The sequence below is a fragment of the Cynocephalus volans genome, chromosome 7 (assembly GCF_027409185.1).
Source record: "Cynocephalus volans isolate mCynVol1 chromosome 7, mCynVol1.pri, whole genome shotgun sequence".
NCBI classification, from domain to species: domain Eukaryota; kingdom Metazoa; phylum Chordata; class Mammalia; order Dermoptera; family Cynocephalidae; genus Cynocephalus; species Cynocephalus volans.
This window is the reverse complement of record NC_084466.1, coordinates 92,066,619-92,089,839: the sequence shown is the minus strand read 5'-3', so window position 1 is coordinate 92,089,839 and position 23,221 is coordinate 92,066,619. Positions and strand designations below refer to the sequence as shown.

Genomic DNA, 23,221 nt, shown 5'->3' with positions numbered 1-23,221 from the left:
GCACCAGAACAAGCGATTCCAGGGACCAGCAGGTTAAGCAAATATCAGAGCACGAAGGGACCGCTGGGGAGGCTCAGGAGGGAAGGGGTGGCGGGGGCAGAGCTCGAGATGAGAGTGGGCTTGCGGGACTTTCGTGAGGGGCCCAGCTAGAGGGACCTGTCATATCTGTGGAGCACAGAGGACTGGAGGACGAGGGCAGGAGGAACCAGGAGGCAGAGGCTTAGGAGAAGCCGAGTGTGGTACGAGACCCAGCACCAGGCTCTGGAAACACGGACCGCGTGGGCAGAACCGAGGGCAGCTCGCAAGGCCTCTCCTGCCCGCTCCTCGCCCCTGCACGTCCTCCCCACATTGGTGATTACCCGGCGCATCTCTGCAGCACTTCCCGACCCAGGGCCCGGTCAACTGTTGCTACAGAAGAGCGGGAGAGCTTGGCGGTCACATTCACGGCCTTGGAACCCCCATGCATTTCTGAGTGAAGCTTCTCAGGAGTCACAGGACAAAGAACTTCCTCCAAAAACAGCTTCTATAAACATGTCCTCTCTTTTAAAAACTGAAGAGCAGAGATAAAGCCAATATCCTCTCTCCCAGCCCCTCTCATGCCGGTTCTCCACCAGCCTCCTCAGAGGTAACAATAACGAGTATACTTCAAAAAGTTTGTGGAAAAATAGAATTAAGATTAAACAAATCTCCCCATGAGCTTTAAGAAGTACCCTTGTAAAATCAACTGGAAGTCCATCCTTCCAGATGGTTGTTACTCTTCTAAGTTAATTTTTGTATGCTCAAAACAAAGTAGAAACATGTGTGTGTGTTCAACAAAAGTGGTATGATACTGTAATATGCTGTGAGTCCCTCCTCCACTCGGGGTTGAGTTTCTGACGTGCATCTGTGCTGACTCGTGTTCATCTCCTTTACTGCTCTGGAACATCCCTGCACAGACACTTTGCACCTACTTACCCACTTTCCTGTTGATGTACATTGTCAGTGTTCCCTCAACTTAAACACAAATCATACTCTACCTTAACCACTACTAGCATTCCGATTTAGGAGATTCCTTTTCCTCCCTGAATAATCTGCTTTGTCAGAAGTCCACATAATTACAGAATCATAGGACTAGAGAGCATCTATGCTGGCCAGTTAACTCAACTGGTTAGAGCACCGTGTTGATAACACCAACTTCTCTATGTAGCCAGAGAAGAAGAAATGGCCCATCCAAGGTCACGGCTAACCAGGGCAGAGCAAAGGCTCGGCCCCTAGGGGTACAGTCTTAGGGCACAGTGCAATGACCTTCTTTAATAAGCGCTATGAAGTGAACTGTGTTCCCCTCAAAATTCATACGTTGAAGCCCTAACTTCCAATGTGACTATATCTGGAAATAGGGTCTTTAGAAAGTAAGTTAAGGTTAAATGAGGTCATAAAAGTAGGGCCCTTATCTGACAGGACTGTGGCCTTATAAGAGAAAGAAAGCAGAGACCTCTTCCACTCTTTCCACCATGTGAGCACACAGCAAGAAGGTGGTCGTCTGCAAGCCTGAAAGAGGGCTGTCACAGGAACTTGATTATGTGGCCCCCTGATCTCAGACTTCCAGCCTCTAAGAGCTGAGGACCAGGTAGTTTTGGGGATTCTCCAAAGCAGATAACACCAAGATGGTGTTTAGTACTGCCACGGCGGCCAGGACTTCAAGGGCCATGACTCCAGAAGGAAGGATGGGGCAAAGAACTGAGTCTGATATCAAAGGTTTCTCCTACAGCCAGTTGCCAAATTCTTGAGCTGTGAGGAACAAGCTAAGTTTCTAAGAAGGAAATTTCATAATGATAACAGGGTCAGTTTACCAGGAAGACAGAATAATTCAAAAGGCATATGCACCTAAGGACAACTTCAAATATACAGTGCAAAAAAACCCCTGAAGAACTGACAGGAAGAATAGAGAAATGGCTATTTTTCAAAGACACAAACACATGCACTGGACACAAGCCATGCACAGCGAAGACGGCGTCTGTGGCAGAAGGAACTGGAGAACTTTGAGAGGAGACACAACAAGTGAAGGGAAACAAAAAAAAACATAAGAGAGAAACTTTGCCTTGGTCAACAGGCCAACAACCTTTTCTACAAAGGGCAAGACAGTAAGTAAATATTTCAGGCTCTGAAGGCAAAAAGGCAAAACTGTGCGACTGTCACCACAGAAAAGGCTAATGGTCTTTTCACATCTTACGCTGGAAAATGTAAAAGCCATGCTTACAGCTGCTGGGCAGCGGTCACATCTGCCCAGGTCTGTGGTTTGCCACCCCCTATCCCAAATAATGGTGACAAAGGGTCATGAACTACAGGGGCTATTCACTCAACTCACTACACCCAAGGTCTTAATTTTACAAGTAAACAGGGACAGAGGGGCATGAGGGGAGCCAGGTGTCCTGCCTTCTGCTGCTCACCGCCACCTCCACTCCCTGCCCGCCTGGTAGAGCACACATTCTAGGACAGTGGACACGTGCCAGGGTCCTGCATCGTCCTGCTTCACAGGACAGATGCACCCTTTCCACAAGGGCCATCTCTGCCAGAGTGTCTGACATTCCCTAACACTCAACTCCAGCCCTGGCACAGTGTCCTGCCCTGGGAGGGTCTCATAAAACTCATTAATGAACACAGGAGTGAGGCCGGAAAGGCCAAAGATCTGCAGAGATTGGTGACCCTTGGTAACTATCAGGCAGCCTGTCATAAACCCTAAACAAACCAGAAGAGACTGCTTTTCGCCCTCCCAATTCCTGCCCTTCCTCTCTTCCTTACTAACAGAACTTGTGTCATTGGGGCCAACAATGTACCCAGATAAAACATGCCTTTGGCCTCCCTTGCAGATGTGAGGGGCCAACAAGATGTAAGGGGAAGTCGCGGGTTGGACTTCCAGACAAGCTGTTTAAAGAGGCACACTCAGTTGAGGCACACTTCCTTGCCCCTTCTTCCTTCCTGAAACATGGACGTGATGGCTGGAGCTGCAATGACAGGTGGTGACCATGAGGAGAACTTGAGGATGGAAGTGATGCCCTACCTACACCTGAGGTAGCACAAAAGCAAAGCAAACCCCTGTCTTGTTAAAGTCCCTGCTGAGAAGTTTGGGAGACCAATAGCAAACCTCATCTGGAGAGCCCACTGGAAAAACGAGCTCAGCCACTTGCCTTCAAAGAGTGGAATGGAGTCATTGGAAAAGGTGTCCAGGGCAAGGAGGTCTTTCCCATCTTTGGACCCACTGCGTTTGTGCTTATGTTTCCTTCGAAAAAAGGACCGGCGTGCAGCTGCTGACAGCGTCTTCGCAGCACTACTGTCATCTTTGACCTCAGACATGCTGAGCCTCCTGGAGAATTCTTGGTCCATCCTGTAATCACAGGGGATGACAATGCTGGAGAATGACACTGGGACCCCTGCGCATCTTCCCGTGAGGAAAGCAAGGGCTAGGCCGGAAGCCAGGCTCTGCCACACTCCTCTAGAGGTCTTCCGCTTCACCACCCACGCCCCTAAGAACCCCTGCGTACCGCTGCTGCAGGTGACGCAAACACCAGCACCGGGGGCAAGCTAGCAGAGCTGGCGAATTTCTACTATGGTCTATTCCGCTCAGTGTCAAAAGGAACTGCCTTCACTTGGTGTCATTACAAGTTACACTTCCGGCCACAGGGAGAATGAAGCAGGGATACACGCTACAACATGGATGCACCCTGAAAACAAGTTCAGCAACAGGAGCCTGACACCAAAACCCACGTACTATAGGATTCATTCCGTGAAAGTCCAGAACAGGGAAATGTATAGATACCAAAAGTAGATCAGTGGTTGTTCTGGGCTGGGAGCCAAGTGGAGGTGGGGAGGACAGAGGGACAAGGGGTGATAACTAATGGGCATGGGGTTTCTTTTTGAGGTGATGAAAGTACTCACAAAGTAACTGTGGTGATGGCTGCAAATATCTGTGAATAAACTAAAAACCACTGAATTGTACCCTCTGGGTGAGTTGTATGGTATATGAATTATATCTTCATAAATCTGTTTTAAAAAACAGTCATACCCCTGCCTTGCCAGGGTGCTTCTGCATAGCACTGTCTTACACAAGCAGCAGCTTTCTGCAGGAGTGATTCTGGCAAAGGTATAAGACCAGAGGCTGAGATGGGCAGCAGACTCACCCTCCTGTAGCCACCACTTCACCCCATGGAAGAGCTCCAGGGTTGGCAGCCCCCACCCCCACCTGGAGATGGAGACCCTTACACGTATTTGCTGGGAATCTGCCCGCGCTGCATCTTCTGGGCATTCTCGTCCAGCTGCCACACCATCCAGGACCCAAATGCACCCTGTGGCAAGGTGTCATCCACGTAGAGAATGTCGTCCTTCTTAAAGCTGAGCTCATGCTCCACCTCTGCCAGCCGGTCGTACAGGGCCCTGGACCGAGGGACAGAGGGAATGCAATCAGGAGGCCTCTGGCTGCTCAACAATGAGCCACAGGCCTTCCGCAGCCAAGACCCTAAGGCCCCTATTCTGCACTGAGCTGCCTCCAGATACCATGGGCAACCAGATCTCCTCATTCTGGTGCTGGTGCCCAAAGAGGGAGCCCCATGCCTTACATAATGGAACAGAGATGTAGCCCCACTGGAAGCCCCTCCCCTGCCCAAATCCCCAGAATCCCTGGATACTGGCACCTAATGTAGAAGCTGTCGCCAGGCAGGCCCTTGATCCTGGAGAACTCCTCGGGGCGGTACTGCACCTTCAGGCGGACACCATCCTTGGGCTTCAGCATCTCCACGTAGACGTCCTCCAACGTCTTGTTCCGCACGTCCACACTGCCATACTACCCAGGGATGGGGGCAATGGGGTCAGAAGGCAGAAGCCAGAGGGTGGCTTGGGCACCACTGAGGTCAGTTATGGCGCTAAGGCAGAGATTCCACGTCCCCTCCTCAACTGAGAATCTGCCTGCCTCCCGTCTGCAGGTAGGCTGAGTCTTCGTGGTCTCCCAGCGCCCAAGTCCTGTGCACCTTCCCTGGCCACCAGGTCATCTGCTGAGCATCAGCTTTGCCCTCAACAGCTCATCTCACGAAAAACCCTGTTCTGGGTCCCCAGCAAGGAAAGGGTCCTCAAAATGTGGCTCTGGCTTGCTTATGCTACTTGTGCATTTAAATGTCTAGGGACCATCTCCCCTATGAAACAGGAGACAATCCCATCCCATCAGATCAGACTCCTGCTGCTCACAAGAGAGAACCTCTTCTTCTGGTGCCCAGGGCCTGAGCTGGGGCTCTGTCCTCAGGTCCTCTCGGTGGCCTGCCTAGCTTCCCAATGACCTACCGAGGGGCCTGGCAGCATTCTGGGTTTACAAGGATTAGAAATCAACCCTGACACGGTGCCCAGGTGAGAGGCTGGGCTCTTCTGTCTTCTGTGCCTCCTGAGGCTACAGCCAGCCCAACGTGCAGGTGAACAGTGGCATGGCCCGCTCAGCCACACAGAACTCACCTCCAGGATGAGGTCCCCTGGCACAAGGCTGTCAGGACTCTTGGCAGGACTGTCATCCTCCACCTCTGCCACAAATACTCCATGCAGGTTTCCACCACACAAGTGCACCCCAAGTGCCAGTGGTGACTTTTTGATGAAGACCAGGCGTGGCTCTAGGGTCCTCTTGCTGGTATCTCCTGCAATCCTTTTGGGAAGAAAAATGAGGTTCCTCCATCATGCACAAGGACGGAGGAATGCTTGAAAAGACACACTGGTGGCTACCATCCTACCCGTTTTCTGCTTGCTTCACAGGGTCTTAGGAGGAGTTCTTGGAACCACAGGCAGCCGAGAGGCAGTCTTGTTGCGGCTCTAGTTCTACTGACTTAGCATATAGGGCAGGATGTTGAGGTACACAGGGAGCATGGCCCTAGATCACAAAGCCAGTTAGGGACAGATTCGAAACCAGTGCCCCTGCTTCTAGGCCCAGATGTCAATCTCCTGCCTCAGGGGGTGTCTCTCTCACCTGGATTGCACTTGTTTCTCTAACTGAGTTCTGCCTAAGCAAAGTCAAGTCCATCCCACTGTCCACGCACAATTACTCCTTCATCAAGTGTCTGCTAAAAGGCTTCTGTGGACCAAAAACCGAGCTCACTCTTGAGGAGGCAGCGCTTGCCCCCAAGGAACTTACAATCCAAGGAGGGAAGCTGAGGATGAGCTGATCAACAAACAAGTGAAGGAAATAGCAAACAGCAATGCAGACTGATGAAGGGGACTCAGGGGAAAAGGCAGCCCTGAGTAAGACTGTGCTGCCAGAAAGCACACACAACAGTGCTGCAGGTGGGTTCCAGTGTGACAGCCCTGCTGCAGACTGCTGCATGGTCTCCTCCATGCCAGTCTTGGTCAGGGACCCATGGTGCCAGACAAACGGCTCCCTTGTACAGGCCAGGCTGGATGTTGCGCAGTTCCGCAGGAGCACCCACCTCCTGTGCGCACAAATGCTGCTCCCTCCGCCCAGACCTCTCTCCATGCCCCACCCTGGTTCCTGCACATCTGAACAACTTAGCCCAGCTGTCACCACTCCCGGCCACACAGCCGGGACGATTCCTAACTGCTCCACAGCAGCCTGCAGTGCTCCCCAATGCACTTGCACTGTGCTGCATGTGCCCGGGCACTGGTTGTCACCTCCTTGGGGTAACACTGCTACTGATGGCCAGAGCCGCAGGGCCTGGCTGGGTGATGACTGTGGGATTGGGTCTGAAGACAATATCAGAAAATGAGAGAATAAAAAAAGGTGGACAGAGAGGAAGGAGGAAGGTGAAGGAGTCAATGAGAAAAGAAGAGAAAGAGAGCAAGGGAAGGAGGGAAGTAGGGAGGAAAAGTGAATGGGGTGGCTCCCGTCCAAAATCTTGCAGACCTGGAGGGTGGCCTGCAGCATGGGACGAGGCCGGCTGCCAGGGCCCAACCCCTCAGGAGACGTGCTCAGCTGCACCCGAAAGGAAGGCTCACAGCACATGTCTGCCAACCTGGAGCTAGGGGTGCTCTGCTTGGCAGGGGGGGTCCCCGGGCTCTCCTCCTGCTCCACCAGCGGGTCGATGACAGAGGGAAGCTCTGGGGTGGTGGCACCGCTGCCCTGGAGGGTGGAATAGGTACCGGCAGGGTCCAGGTGGGAGCTGGGGACAGAGAACAAAAGGAATAAGGAGCAGCTCCCAGCACTCAAACCCTGGGGGCCACCCTCTCCAGTGGTGACCCGTTCACTCAGCTCTGAGCCCTGAGACTTGGGAAGGGCAGAAGGTTGGGACCTTGGACTCGTTATCTGTCCCACAGAGTCTGCCCATCCTTTCCTCCCCATCTGTCCTTAACTCAGGGATCCTCTCTGAAGGTGTGCAGCCTAGAGAACACATGACTTCCCTGTCCCTCCTCCTCTGTGCATCCTGTCTCCCCTGCTGAGCCGTGCGGTGTGGCACTATAGGGCATGTCTTCCCTGTCTCTCGTCTGTCCTGTGAACCACAGCACAGGGGCAGGTGCAGGCAGGTGTCCAGTGTCTGCTCATGGACACAGTGTGAGAATCCTGCCCCCAGAGCATCAGTTCCTGGCCACCACAGGCCCCCAGGGGTCCAGGGGCCCCAGTTTTTTGTTTCCATACCTCATCTTGGGAGGAGACATCCTCTCTCTCTATGCACTTTCTCCAAAACCCAGGGCTGCTCAAGTGTCCCCTTACAAGCCACAGAATCCTCAGAACTTGCAGCTGGCCCCTGGGTCTCCCCGAGATGAGCAGTATACCTGCTGTGCCCCTCTCTCCACGCTTGGCCCAGTTGGAGCACAGGAGGCCCCGGCGCTCACCTGGAGCGGGAGTGGCTGCTGAGCTGCCGCATGTGGGGGTTGTACTGGGCCAGGATGGTGATGGTGTCACACTGCTGCCCGATGATGAGCCGTGCCTGCTGCTCCGTGGCACTCCGCAGATTGATGCCATTGAACTGGGGAGACACCCACAGGGGGATCAGGGGCAGGGTGGTGGCTGGGAACCGGGGACATGGACTTGGGAGCTGTGTGTTTCCATGGGGGTTACCCATGGGTGTGATGCAGAAGGGCAGATCCCTCTCACCTCAAGTAACTGATCCCCATACTCCAGGCCAGCCTGGTGAGCGATGCTTCCTGCAGTCACCTTGGAGACATAGATACCCCCCTTCTCTCCACTCACGATGGAGATGCCCAGCGGCTCCGAGCCCTTCTGCACCTGCACATGGCGTGGCTCCTCCACATAAGGCCTTGGGAAAGAGACCAAGGTTTCAGGGACTCAGACCCAAAGGAATGGCTTGGGGAGAATCTGAGATCAGGCATGCACTCAGGCTATGCAGAGAGGACCCCAGAGCGTAGATGCTCCCATAATGGCATGGCTAGATGGGGACACGATGAGCTCCCCCTCTGTATGACACAGGGTTCCCATTCCCACAGCATCGAGCAATACAAAAGCAGCACAGGCAAATGGACCTGGAAGCACCTGGGCCCAAGCACACAAAGAAGGGTCCAAGTGAACTAGAAACACTGACAGATATGGGGAAAACACTTGGATTTTTATTATGTGAGGAGGTGCCTCGCCATATGCAATTTATACACCACAGGAGGGATCTCAGATGCCTTCTGAGGAAGGGATATGGCTTCTAGAACAATATTTGCTCCAAAGAGATAATAAAAAATATCACTTTTTACATTTACCCACTACATAGGGCAATACAACCTGACCATGGGAATTCAGCTGTGCAAATCCAAGCCATTAAAAAGGCAGAGGAAAGGCATGGATTATGGTGGCAGCCATGCCCTTGATGCCCCCAGACAGCTGTCCAACCACACCCCAGGGCACAAGGGGACAGGGCTCAGCAGGGAGCCTCCTGTCAGGCCAACTTCAGACTCCTCAGGGAGGAGGACCTGGGCCTGGCAACCACAGCAGCCTCAAAGGAGACCTGTGGTGGTAGATATCTGGAAGGTGGAAGTGTTAGAAAGAGAAGAAGAGGCACTGAGAGAAGGAAGACAACCATAGATACCTGGAACATACCAGACAGAAAAGATAGCCTCCCGCCAGGACTGGCACTGCACACTGTCCTGAGCTCCGCTCTCCCAGGGCCTGAACGCCTGAGCTTTTCCGCTTAGAGTGAGATCGGGCCAAGGCTGAGGGAAGAGCCAGCCTGATCTACATCTCATTGGGTCCCCTCCAGAGCACATGGTTGGGGATGAATTCACATGCAGAGCCACTAAACCAGCCCACCCCTGTCCCCTGGAGGCAGAGCAGCCCACGAGCTCAGCAGGCCTCTGCCGGGGTGCCCAGGGTTCAGGGCCCAGACCTCCCAGAACAGTGGAAATTAAAACTCTTCTTGAAACATCCTTTCTCTCTCCCACCCTCATCCGCGTTCTCACTTCCCCAGCTCAACCGCTCTGCAATTCTTCCCCTGGCCCTTCACTCAGATCAGTCCCCGGCCTCCCCCGCGGTCACTTCTCCCACTTAACATGTGCTAAGGCGCCTGACAGTTTCTAGTTGCAAGAGTCCTTAGCAGGCAGTCATCATGACACTATCCTTAGCTCCCAGCCTGAGATGAGGAAACACAGACCCAGAGCAGGGAAGAAGCCTCCCTTCCGAGGCCACTCTGCAGGTGGGGCAGAGCTGGGTTCCGGTCTGGGGCTTCTCAGTCCTCACTGAACACCCTGTCCTCTGTCCCACCTCCACACAACACATCTATCTCATAAAGAAGCAAGTCACAACACTGTCATGACAACCCACACAGGAGAAGCCAGGGAGCTCTGCTGCCAATGATATAGGTCAGAATCTCCTGACATGGAAAGATGCAGAGGACAGCCGTGGCATGGGAAGGCATATTAGTGTCCTTCATTTGTGCTCATCTGTACACAAACCATGCGTGTGTTTAGCCGTAAACAGATTTCTATGGAGGACATTACAAAAATGTTAACACTGCTATTTCCACTTGAGGGGATTTCAGGTAATCTTTACTTTTTAGTCATCTGAAAGATGTCAATTTTTTTAAGATATGCACAAAAGTTTTCTTGGAATAGTAAGGCTGCTTTGTAGAAGAGGTTTATGAAGTAGATGAATAATATTGCAAGGAGCTTAAAGCATAATATTAAGAGAGATGTGAATAAGCATATAAAATAATATAAATAATAAAACATCCATTAAAAAAATAAATATATCAAAAGGTTAATAGTGATTGAATCTCTGGTAAGAGATTATATGTGACTTTTCCTCTTTCTAGTTTTCTAACTTCCCCAGCTTTCTATCATGAGTCTATGAGAGTATACATCTGAATCAGGAAAAAAGCATCTACTTTTATTAAGTAAGCTTTGCTCAGTCAGCTCACATGTGCTAAATCCTGCCTGTAATTAGATCATAAGCACCGTGAGGACTGGAATCACTCACACTTTTCTTTCCCCAGCAGGGGTTCTCGGCTCTTTGCACAACAGTAGAGTGCTAAGAGGACATTTGGTCACATGGGACGAGGCCCTTTCTACTATTAAGGAACCCACTTCACTCCATGGAAGGTCTTGTCCTCTCGGGGACCAGAGCTGGGGTTGAGAAAACAACCCACCTGCGTTCCTGTTTGTATCAAGCGCTGAGAACTCCTGGGTTTCCCTACGCACCTGATTCCCCTCCTGGGGCCAGGCCTGGGCTTTAGGGACACTTCTTCTCCCTCATGTTCTCTCAGGTTCAGACTTTCTGGGTGCGAGGTCTTACAAGTTAAGATGTTCAAGTTAAACATTCAATGCAGGGCCCCTTCTGAAACTGACAACTACGGGGGCCTCAGCTTTTTGGATTCGAGTACACAGAGTAGCTCTGTTCCATTTAAGTCATAAATAAAGCCATGTTCAAGTTTAATGAGCTCTCCTGAAGATCTATTATCTAGGCAGAACTTTTTAGATATAAATACAATCTAGTAAGTTCCATTTAGAGGAACAACAGCAGGATAAGGTGGTGCAGAGTGTTGTGGGGATGGGTACGGATTCCGCAGAGGAGGTGCCTCTGGACTGACATCAAGCCTAAAACTAACCTGATATCCTACGTAGACATTGTGCCACATTTTAAAACAAACCAATAAATAGCTAAGCTATAAATGTACTCTTTACATGCTGCTTTTTTTCATGTGTATTTTATTTCACAATAAAAAGCTGGGGGATGGAGGAAGGGCAGGAGAAGAACCAACAGGTGCAGCTGTATTCTAGGGCCAAAAAGCAAAGGGTATGAGTGAGTCCTGATTCTGATTAGTACAGGCTAGTTGCTAACCTCCTGACCACAGACAGATCACTCCAACTTTCTGGACCCAGTTTCCTCATTTGTAAAATGGGACTAATAAATGATGACACTCACAGGGTTACTGGGAGGATTTCATAACTTAAAACATATAAATTGCTCAAACAAGGGCCCAGGAAGTAGTAGTTGGTGCCATGACATCACTGTCGCCATCATAATGGGATGTTCCAACTCCTGCTGCTTCTACCAACAAGCCCCTCCCTTGCCCTGGCCCACTGCTGGGATGTGCTGTGCACCGGTTTGCTCCTGACACAGATGCCCAGTCATGCTCACCTGTCCTTTCGCCGCTCCCCAAGGGATGCAGGGTTGATGGCAATTCTGGGCAACGTAGAGGCTGCGGTCTGAGACTGGCGACAGGAGGACAGGGTGTCAATGTTCAGGGGTGACTGTGGAGGAGTGCTGCATTCTGAATGTGACAGTGAACCTGACGAGAGAGGGCCAGGGTAAGCAGGCTGAGATCTCGCACCTGAGCTCTCCAGCAGCCAAGAGAAACAGGAAGAGGGGTCCAGACACATGGCTCCAGGCCCCAACTGCACCACCCGGCTGTGAGGTCAGGTGCTGGGCTCCACGGTGCCTTTCCACCCCATATCACCAGGCCTCCAGCCAGGCTCAGCAAACACTAGTGAGGGATGAGATGGCTGGGAAGTCAGCCGTTGTGCCTGAAAACTCCACTGTGGAGAGTGGGGAGACAACAGGACAGGCGGGGGAGGGGAACGCCCAAAGTTCTCACCTCTGTCAGAGCCCACAACAGACCGGGGGTATCTGGGCGTTGATGGGATTTTAATGCGTTCTGCCTTGAACTGCAAGTTATTCGAAGACCCTGTTGTTGTGTAAGGAGATACAACTTCAGGCCTTGTGATGAAACACCATCCCTCACCCCTCACCACCACCTTAGCCATCAGGACGATAAAATGCAAAGCTGGCCTTGCCAGTTATCCCTGAGGGAGCCTGGATGTGGAACAGTCAAAAGAGAACTGGTGCTTGGATAAACCGGGCAGGCCTAGACTGCTCCAGCACCAGAGCACAAGAGACTCATGTCCCACCCAGGAGCAGCAACCTCAGTGCCAAGGGTGCTGCTCTGCCTCCCCTCCCCAGCACCAAAGACTTCCCCAGGGTCTCTTTACAAGCTAACCGCGAGACTCCACACTGGGTTCCATTTTCCCTAAGTGAACAGCCACATAAAACACCCCAGAATGACTAACAAGCTCAGGGACAGGAGCCGGACTCTTAGTCAAGGGGTCATTTAGGATAATCACACAGCCACCGAAGAAGGCTGAAGGCGAAAGGCCACACCTCTGAGTCAGAGTGGGCGCCACTGGCCAGCAAAGGCGTCCGTCCTTCCCAGGAAGGAGCCGCGCTCAGCCCTGGGAGGGCAAAGGAGCTGTATGGGCAGCCCACCAGGAGGTGTGGGCAGCCCACCAGGAGGCGTGGGCATCAGGATGCAACGGAGATGAAGAGAAGGCCTCTGCCTGCCACAGCAGAACATCCAAGTGGCGCAGTTACCAAGGCGGGCGCTGGAGGGCAGCGAGTTGGACCCGTGGGAGGTTCTCATCTCAGAGTAGTCGCTGCGGGCCCTGTGGCTCAGGTCCAGGCTCAGACGTCCCTGGTGCTGGGCACTGCACGAGAACCAGAGAGCTGAAGGGCTCAGGAACGGGAGCAGGACCAGACGTGGTGCTGTCAAACAAAACAGCCACAGGCCTGGGCCGCCCTGAGCCACAGGCAGTGGACCCAGGTCAGCACTGCCCCTGGCCCCATCTCAGAGGTGGCCTCCAATGAGAACCTTCAAGCACCAGAAAGGGCCGCACACACATGGCAGCCAGTGTTACATATGCTTCAGCCACGGGCTCAGGATTTGGCTCACTTGGAGGAAGGGACTGCTGCAGGAAAACACGGAGGCTCTGCAACCCGGCTGGGCCTGGGGATGAGGCGTCTCCTCCCAGGAGGTGAGCAGGGAGGCTAGCTAGGCACTGAGGACCCTGGAGAGGAAACCTATGTGCCTCACTCTTGATGACGGCTGCAGGTCCCATGAGGTTTGTGTCCTGTGACCCAGGACCTCCTCCTGACCCACTGCCCCTTTGTCAAGCTCCCCCCATACTGGTCCCAGGTGTACCTCATCTCCTTTGCCACCCGCTCCCAAGTCACAGTCCAGCTTGTCACCCTGTGCTATTGTGTTCAGGGCTGCTCAGCACCATCTGATATCACTCAGTTTATTTTCGTCTGTCTGCCTCCCTCACTTGAGCACAAAGTACCACATGAGTAAGAAGCCTGTCTCTAATTCATCACTGGTCCCCTCGGAATTAAAAGAGCCCAGAGCACACAGTAGGTTCTTCATAAAAATCTGGCAAATGGACGAACAGAGTGTCTTTGAGCCAGCACATTCACTTTGAAAGGCTCAATTTCCTCATCTCTAAAACACAGACAATAATAGCACTTAGCTCATAAGATTGTTGTGTCAACGAGATGAGATGATAGAGATACAGATAAAGGTCAGAGCCCAGAGCCTAGGACATGAGCACTCAAATATCATCTGCTATCACTATCACTTCTTTAAATACCTTTTAAAACTCAATGGTAGTAAATTAAGAGAGCATCCTTCCCTTTCCCTAGGATCCGAGCACTGCTCTAACCAGCCCTTTCCCAGCTAGGTAAGGAAGCTGCGCTGCCCATGAGCCTCTTTATGCCCCAGTGGCTCTAGGTCCAAGTGGGCTTGGACAGCTGGGGTGCCTTTGCATACCTGGGATGCAAAACATGGGCACCAATGTCACGGGGTACAGGTGGAGAGCTGCAGGGACCGACCCTGTGGCTGCGCACAGTGTAGATGGGATTCCGCAGGATAGAGCTCATGGTGGTGCTGGGGGTCATACTCCGGGGAACGGTCCCTAGAAATAGGATGGATGAGAATGGTCACCCCAAAGCACTCAACAAGCCCTGGACTTGTGCAAGCCCTCTCCCCAGATCCCAGGGAAGCACCCACAGTATTTTGGGAAAAGCACCCAGAAGACTAGAGTTGTAACCATCAATTTGCATTGTGGCTTTGGCTACTGGCCTTTCTCTGTTGTAAAACAGGAGAACTTTTTATGCTTCCTATTTCCTAGGCTGCCATGGGGAAATAGTGCTCTGACAAGCTAAGAAACATCATAAATGCAAGACCAACCATCCCAGACAGGGCAGCGATTCCTAGTTCTCTGGATTTCCAAGCTGAAGACACATGGCAGCGGCCTGAAACACCTGCCTCCTCCCTTCCAGAGACCAGGCAGCCCTGGGAGTGCACACAGATCCTCCTGCCCAGCCCCTGGTCCACCAACTCACCCACAGATGGTCTGCTGGGGTACAATGGGGGGTTGGTGTGCCGGCTGGAATGCCCTGGCGAGTGACTGGACCCTTCCTGGAGTTCTGGGGAGAGTTCTCCACTGCCTGGCCTGAACTTCTCTTCCTGCAGAACCAAAGGCAAGAGGTATCTGCTGGAAACAGCAAAATACTCGGGGACATCTGCAAGTCCATTTCTGTCCCCCACGCACTAGCTCTTCCCACCCGGGCACAGGAGGTGCTGGTCAGGAAAGAAGTCATTGCTCATCCACATGGCCTCACATGTCTAGAAGGGAAGAGCTGCCTTACAAACCCTTCAGCAGACACCTGTGGAGAATGAAACTCTTTGCTTTGAAATAAGGAGGGGGGCTGGCCAGTTAGCTTACTAGGGAGAGCATGGTACCAATAATGCCAAGGTCAAGGTTTGGATCCCCTTACCGGCCAGCCACCAAAAAAAAGAAATCAGATTATGTGAGAAGGGTGAGAACACATATGTGCATCAGGCACCTGTAATAACTACATAAATACACAGGTAGGAGAAGCTCTTCACTATTGCGAGCAGCAGGGATTGGTGCACAGGTGCTGTCTCCAGCCTCCCTGCCATCTCTCCCTTCAGCACACACAACTAGGCCATCCTACTACCAACTGACAGTTTGACATCTGTCATCTCACCTCCCCAAACCCTTCAAGGCAAGTCTGTGGCATTTGGTTTTGTCGCACACATTCAAAAGCTTCTTGAGCAAAGAGCAAACCAAATGCCATATCCAAGAGTGTTCCCTTCCTGGAGTCAGATTCCCACTGCTGGACACACCCCACACCACTTTTCCATCTCCTAGCTGGGCTACTTCCTGCTGGCATCCACTTGCCACCCTCTCCTCCCCCGAGTACATGCCAAGAACAAAGGCAAAGGAACCAGGCTGAGTGAGAGCTTGGGGACACAGGAGCAAGCCACTGTGCAGTGCTCCTGCGGCCAGCCAGCCCCTCCCAGCTCCACTCCCAGCACCCAGGGCTGAGCGCTACCTCCAGGAACTGAGCAGGAATCACCACTGGAGCCAGCCTGGGCCGGAAACTAGGTGCAGACTTTGGCCGGCGACGCTTCTGCCCCAACTCATCTGCCTTCTGGGAGGTGAGGTCCTCATCACAGGATTTCTTGGCTGGCAGGTAGGAGTCCCCATCCCCTTCGGGGTAGTAGCTGGAAGCAATGCGGACCCTGGCCTTGCGAGGGGGTGATGCGTGCATGGGCTCCCCGGGGTCCATGTCGGGGGGCAGAGCGCTCGGGGGGCTGGTGGATGGGGAGCTTCCCACCAGAGTGGCCTCTGACTCGGAACTGGTTTCCAACCTATGCTGGAACTTAATGGAGTCGCTCCTTCTGGGAGGCTTGGGGGGTGTCAGAGGCCCCATTCTCTTGGAGGGCTGGGAGGAATGAGCAGGCCCAGGGCCTGGGAATAGGTAGTCAATTTTGGGGGGTGTCTGGGGGCGTTTGAAAGTGTTAGGGTCAAAGATGGACTTTCTTTGCCTTGGCTTCTTGTAAACGGAGAGCTTCTCAGGCCCTGCCGTGGAGCTGAGCACGGCCTTAGGCCAGGTCCCACCGCTGTTGGAATCCTCGGGGTCCGCCTTCTCCAGTGGGGGCTCCACCACCCCACAGGGGCCCACCTCAGTTTCAAAGGGCAGTAGAGGCTGCCGGCTCCGCACGTCCACAAGCCCATAGCCACGCTCCCCAGAGGCATCCGAGCGGAAGGAGCTCAGGCTACGCTCGGAGGTGCTGGGACAGGCCTGGGGGGAGACCTGAAAGGGTCCGCCTGGGAACAGCTTGGGCAGAAAGGAGCTGCTTCCTCCTGGGGGGCCCAGCTCCTTCCTGTCCTCCAGCCTGTCAGCGTAGACGGTCTCCGTCTGTGTGGAGTTATTATGCTGCATCACATTCCGTTTATGATGAGTCTGGACCTCTGCACCATGGACTCGAAAACTCAACATTTTCTCAGAGTCCTTGACATTCTCAAAGATGTTCTGGCCACTCCATGAGGAGCTCTGAGGGAACACCTAAGCGGGGAGAGAAGGCAAGAGGGCAGGACCTGGAGCTGCCGCTGAATACCGTCCCCGCAGGTACAGCGACGGTCAGGAATGCGCTGCACTCTCCCAAGAGAGACAGAAAGCCATACAGACAGAGGCACACACACAAGCATGGACACACACACACACACACGGCATGCACACCAGTCCCTACCAGTAAGGTTTTCTCGCAGCCTGGCCACTTTGAACTCACAGGAGAGCCATAAAGTTCACTTGACTTTGAGCACTCTCCGAACTCACAGGCACAATGTCCTGCACATTTTTAAAAATTATTAAACATAAAAGTAAAATCTCATGATTAAGTATACATCTCTTGTGGTACACACAGACAACAGTATATTAATCAGTGCTGGAAAGAAAAGAGCTATCAAGCCCTAAAAAGGCATGGAGGAACTTTAAATTACTAAGAAGCCAATCTGAAAAGGCTACACACTGTATAATTCCAACTATATAACATTCTGGAAAAGGCAAAAGCATGGAGACAGTACAAGCATCCGTGGTTGCCAGGAGCTTGAGGGGAGGGAGGGAAGGATGAACAGGTAAAGCACAGGGGGATTTTTAGGGCAGTGAAACTCTTCTGCACGATTCTGTAATAGTGGATATATAAGATTAGACATTTATCGAAACTCACAGAATATACAACATCAAGAGTGAATCCTAATCTAAACTATGCATTTACTACTAATGCATCAATATTGGCTCAATATCAATTTTGTCATCATTACTATTACAATATCAATTGTAACAAATGCACCACACTAATGCAAGACGTCAGTGATGGGGCAACTTGGCACAGAGGACAGGGTGGTGGTGGTGGTGGGTGGACAGAGCACGCGAGAACTCTCTGGACCAGCTCGACTTTTTGTATACCTTAGACTGCTCCCAAAAAAGTCTATTGATTTAAAAATAAATATTGAATTTAAAAAACATCTCTCAATTAAATGGATAGGCCTTTCCCCCCTGCTTTCTACTATTAATACTTTCAACTATGTAGAAAAGTTGATAGAAAATATAATGAATTTCCATAAACCCACCATGTAGATTCAACAGTATTTTACCAAAATTTCCCTTATTGTCTATATCTATATAAACATTGCAGAACACTGGAAATAAGTTACAAATATGACATCTCACCTCTCACAACTTTAGCATGTACCTCCCCAAAATAAGGCCATTCTCCTGCATAAACCCCAATGCCACCATCATACCTAAGAAAATTAACAATTCCCTAAGAACATCTAATTATCCAGGCCAGATTCAAATGTACCCAACTGTCCTCAACATGGCCTTTCTAGTTGTATTTTGTTTTTGTTTTTAAACCATTGTCCAGTCAGGCCCCACACTTTGTAAACTAATACCCTTTTTTCAAGGATCCCAAAGACATTGAGCTGTCACTCTGGGATATGAAGCTGAGGCTTCGCCCCCCTCCCAATGGTGAGAACAGAGGCAGGTGTGGGGCCCTTACCTTCAGGAGGGACAGGGTCAAGGAGTCCTGGCAGCTCCGAAGCAGAGACTCACATTCATTCAGAGACTTGTTGTCCAATGCGATGCCATTGATCTAGGGCCAGACAGAGAGTCTGTCAGGCCCGCCAGCCAGGGTTTCTGCCTGCCTTCATCCCCTGATGGACTGTGGGCCTGGTTGCATAAGGCGCCAAAGTCAGGAGTTGGCAGAGGGAAAAAATGCCCTTCCCAGTGAGGCCAGAGGAGCATCTGGGCTTTGAAGGTAAATGAAATACAGACACTTGATAACATTCTAGGGGAAGGAGTGTGTCCTTCTGGGATCAGAACGTCAAGGGTACAGGGGAACATCGCAGCCCTGCTGCTTCCTGCTGTGTGATGGTAGACCTTGGCTCAGAACTTCCCAGCCCTACTCCTTCAAGTATGAAATGGAAGATAAGCACCTATGCCTCCAAGGGGCAGGGCAAAGACTGAACACAAGAACAGGGACATGAAAGGCCTTTGTAAACTTGAACCTCCCACGTGAAATGAAGTACTGTCAACAGGTGAATAGTTAAACTGTGATATATCCATACCATGAACACTATTCAGCAATAAAAAGGAACAGACTATTAGCACACACAACCACGTGGAAAGATCTCACAGTCACAATGCTGAGTGAAAAAAGCCAGCCTCAGAAGGTCATATACTCTATGATTCCACTTACATAACATTCTCAAAATGACAAATTACAGACACGGAGAACAAATTAGTTGCCAGTGGTAAGGGACAGTGGGAAGTGGAGGTGGTGTCAGTATAAAGGTGTAGCAAGGAAGGAAGGAGATCTCCGTAGTGATGGAACATTTCTGTATCTTCATTATGGTGATGGTTACACAAAATGTGATAAAACCAAATAGAGCTATACACACACACACTGTACCAGTGTCAGTGTGACAGCTTTGATATTATAGTTTATGCAAGATGCAACCATCATGGGAAACTGGGTGAAGAGTATATAGGACTTCCCTATATTATCTTTGCGACTTCCCATGAATCTATAATTATTTCAAAGTCAAAAGTTTTAAAGAAAAGTGAAGAGTGATTATCTTGAAGGGATGAATTAATGTGTTTTTCTTTATAACTTTCCCACATTTAAAAGTTTTCACAATGGCCATACTGCTCTTCAACTCTGGCTCACCCAAAAATCTGAAAAACATTGGCCAAGACATGAAACAATGAGCTCTCCCATACAATACAGTTAGGCAGAAGATCACATCGAATACTAAATGCTCATGCCCACTGACCCAGCAATTCTCCCACCTAGGAATTTACCCTGTGGGTCCCCATGGAGGGATGTACCAGTGGCCATTCAGCACTACTCTGAAAGGCAAAGATGCCCTGTCCATGGCGGCGGGGGACGTGTGCTGGTTAACAGCTTAGGCTGTTAACTAACTGCCACTAAGAACGACCAAGGCAGATCTAAGATGTGAAAAAATGGAGGGACCACCAGGAAAAGCTGTTAAACACAAAAAGCAAGGTGAGTAACTGGGAATATTATGATCCCACCTGGGTTACAAAAAAAAAAAAAAAATGTGGTAGATGTACATGTCTTGAACATTTCTGGAAGAAAACACAATAAATTGTTAACAATGGTTGCTGTCAGGGTAGGAACTGGTAGATGGGGGGTCTAGAACCAGAGGAAGAGTTATTGCTACTATGTGCCTTTTGTACAGCTGGAATTTTGTATGTGTGCCATGAAAAGTACATAACATTCCCAATTTTAAATAGTTAGAAGTGTTAAATTTGCAGGCCCTATGATTCAGCAATCTCACAGCATTTCTAGTTCATTCACCAGACATACTGCTAGGTGTCCCAAAAGTGGCTGTGAACACAGGAAAAGTTTACTGCGGGACTGTTTGCAGTTGCGGACAATGAAAACAATTTATGTGTCCATCAATAGGGGGATGATTTAAACTATACATAATCAAACAACAGAACACCATTATCTACATTAATCATAGGTAGCTACGATTAATGGAGATTGACTTGGAAAGATAGCCACAATCAGAGTGCAAACTGCAAATCCCATTATTATATTTAAAAAGCAAACAAAACCCACAAACCTATATATCTAGATTTGCGTGAATACTTATGATCTGGGTGGTGGCAGAGATCATCTCTAGGAGCAGGATTAAAGGAAAAAAGAACCACCACCACTTTTCACTTTATATATTTTTGTATTGCTTGACTATTTTACAGCAAATAAGTCTTACTTATTTTTAAATTTTCTTAGGTAATAAAAAAACTTAAAAATAAGTAGGTATGTTTAATAGTAAAGATTTTTTAAAAATTATCCACAGATCAACTTATTTTTTAAAAATTGTCCTTAATACACATTCATGTGTAGAGAAATACATTTAAAATGTTAATAAAGGCTATCTATAGATGGTAGCAGCACAAGTGATTCTTATTTCCTTCCTAGATTTTTTTTCTGTATTTCCTAATTTTCTACAGTAAATAGAAACACACCATCAGAAAAAAAAATCATTTTTTAAATATTCACATCGTGCAACGTCCAAGAAGACGAATATAAAAACTGTTCATTACTTCTTGTGCAAACCTCCTAAATGTAATCTGTCTACGTGCAGCAGATGGCCTTGGTTCTGTCTTGCGACTTACCGCGACAATCCTGTCTCCCACAGCAAGGGACCCTTCTTTGGCGGCAGGGCTTCCAGGCACCACAGAGGCAGCATATACTCCATTCTCCAAACTGATGCCGCTGTCTGAAAGCCACAGGAGGTCACTGCATAACCCCTGGCCTGGCTGTCCTGCCCTCTGGTTGCCCCACCTCATCTTTGTTAACTAAAGTCATAAGAGGAGATGTCAGCAGACATCTCACCCTGCCCATCCCAGCAGCTCATCTGTGTCCCACCCATCATGGGGTTCAGTCACATCTGGTCTGGTGAATCCAACACTCAGAGACAAGCACGACTCAAGACCTAGATAACCTCCTGCCAGGAAAGCACATGGGCTACATCCCAGGAATGAAGTGCTCCTGAAAACATATGACTCACCCTCCACAAGAAAGGACCCCCTACCCCTGAGGCACTCTGCCCACTTGCACAGGCCTGTTACCCTTCTGTCCGCTGAGGTTGATGTGCAGTGGTGTGACCACCTTCCCACCCAGGGACTTCCTGCGCCGCACAACCATGTTGATGGCCCCCTCCCCATTGAGGAGGGCCTTGACAGCCTGCTTCTTGTCCTTGTTGATGAGGTCCACGTCATTGATTCTCAGCAGCCAGTCATTGACCCTGAGCAAGGGCAAGGCAAGGTCAGCACCCATGCAGGCCTGGGAACCAGTGGGTAGCCCCCCACCACTCCCATTCAGGGGGCCAAATGCCAAGAGGCAGATGGCCCACATACACGTTCAGGAATGTTTTCTCTTCCAGAAGCACATGACGGTTAAACTTGCAGGTGCTGAAGCTAGATAGCCTGGGCTCAAATCCTGGCTCTACCACTCACTAGCTCTGTGACCTAGTCCCTCTGGCCCCAGTGTCGTCATCTGTAAAATGGGGGCAATAGTTGTATCCACCTCATAGGATTGTATAGATTAATCAATTTATAGAAAGTGCTTAAACCAGTACTCAGCAAATAGTAAACACTGTATAAGTGTTAGTGATTTAATTATCATTATTTTTTCATGGAATGGGCATGAAACACGTGCTAGGCTCTCACACATATTGCCTGAGACCTTTCCTGCTCAGAGAATCAGAAGACAGTGCCTGGTAACTGAAGAAAAATCAGATTCAGAGGCAACTGAGGGGCATGGAGTTTCCTTTAAGCATATTAGCAGTTGAACCTGCAGGCCTCAGACATTCTCTGTGCTTTGCATATATTCATTTAATTGCTACTAGGCTCTCTCTGGGTCCTTCGGAGGCCACGCTTTCCCTCCAGAGTCTGGGCCTCCTCAACTCTTACCTTAAGCGGCCATCAGCAATGCTTCCTTTGTCCACTTTAGTGACAAATATGCCGCAGTCCCCAGGGAAACAGGGCTCATTCACACCTTCTGCCATATCAAACCCAAGTGACTTCAAGTCAATATCCTCCTGTCAAAACAGCAGCACCAGTACACTTTACAAAGCAATGATGAGAAACTTTTGGCTCTTAAATCCCCAAGCCACTCACTCTGATGGGGGAATGATCCTTCTCTTTGTTTGAGGGGGCACTGGGTCCCCAGGATGGAAACCTATGCAATCTGCCCCTTTGAACCACTGCAGACACACACCCCTGCCAGAGTCAACTGTGGCACTCAGCTCTTCCCTCTGCCTTCCACGCACTGCACCAGCATCCACTGCGAGACACAGGACACGCACCTGCTGCAACCCAGCTTGGACAGTGGCAGGGAAAGGATGCATTTGCAACACCTGGGAGGAAAAGCCGAACCTCCAAACTAGCACCCATGAAACTGGGAGGCACTGCAAGAGGGCCATCCTCTCCTCTCCCATCCAAAGTCTTCCTGTCAAGGAGGGCAGGGGAGAAAACCATCAAAGGCAGCTCACCGTCTCCCTTTCAAACTCTACAACTTCTGTCTCCCACTCCATGGAATCTGTGTCAATGGCTGAGTCATGGGAGCTGTGAGCCATCAGCTGCCGGAACCGGGCCTCCTTCTCCAACTGGGATTCCATCTGCTCCCTGGAAACACACAGCACCATAGTGATGACCCTTTGGGAGGAGAAACATCCACCTGTGCCACAGCCCCGAACTACACGGGTTATTATAGAGGCTAAATGGGGCTCCTCTCCTCCTCCTTCATCCCAGCTTCCGATAAGTAAATAAAGGGTCAAGTCAACAACTCTTGGATATCAATGTGTTCCCATAGTGGCTTTTACAAAAAGACAGAAATTCTCCCCAAATTTATCTAGAGAATTAATGCAATTCAAATCAAAATGCCAGCAAGATTTTTTGGTAGACACAGACAAAACTATTCTAAAATGTATATGAAAAGGAATTGGAAGAGTTAAAACTATTTTGAAAAGGAAGAATAAAGTGGGAGCAATCACTCTCCCCAATTTTAAGACTTGTTACATAGCTACAGTAATCAAGGCTGCGCAGTATTGTCAGGGAGACAGAAACATAGGTCAATGGGTCAGA

General features: G+C 50.3%; 1 protein-coding gene across 4 annotated transcripts in view; it reads right to left on the bottom strand.

Moving 5' to 3' along the window:
* DLG5 (discs large MAGUK scaffold protein 5) overlaps positions 1-23,221 on the bottom strand; it is a 99,959-nt gene that overhangs the window by 6,191 nt on the left and 70,547 nt on the right. For 2 of the 4 annotated variants that reach the window (XM_063102156.1, XM_063102158.1), the window contains 18 exons: positions 22,630-22,792; positions 22,049-22,176; positions 21,206-21,381; positions 20,750-20,853; positions 18,099-18,191; positions 15,587-16,603; positions 14,570-14,693; positions 13,995-14,139; positions 12,764-12,876; positions 11,991-12,080; positions 11,534-11,684; positions 8,051-8,213; positions 7,789-7,922; positions 6,972-7,118; positions 5,470-5,653; positions 4,665-4,813; positions 4,237-4,407; positions 3,165-3,361 (listed from right to left, as the gene is read on the bottom strand). In XM_063102156.1, coding sequence (XP_062958226.1) covers positions 3,165-3,361; positions 4,237-4,407; positions 4,665-4,813; positions 5,470-5,653; positions 6,972-7,118; positions 7,789-7,922; positions 8,051-8,213; positions 11,534-11,684; positions 11,991-12,080; positions 12,764-12,876; positions 13,995-14,139; positions 14,570-14,693; positions 15,587-16,603; positions 18,099-18,191; positions 20,750-20,853; positions 21,206-21,381; positions 22,049-22,176; positions 22,630-22,792 — 3,449 coding nt within the window. The remainder of the gene's footprint in view (positions 1-3,164; positions 3,362-4,236; positions 4,408-4,664; positions 4,814-5,469; positions 5,654-6,971; positions 7,119-7,788; positions 7,923-8,050; positions 8,214-11,533; positions 11,685-11,990; positions 12,081-12,763; positions 12,877-13,994; positions 14,140-14,569; positions 14,694-15,586; positions 16,604-18,098; positions 18,192-20,749; positions 20,854-21,205; positions 21,382-22,048; positions 22,177-22,629; positions 22,793-23,221) is intronic. The other 2 variants (XM_063102157.1, XM_063102159.1) reach the window with 1 other exon arrangement.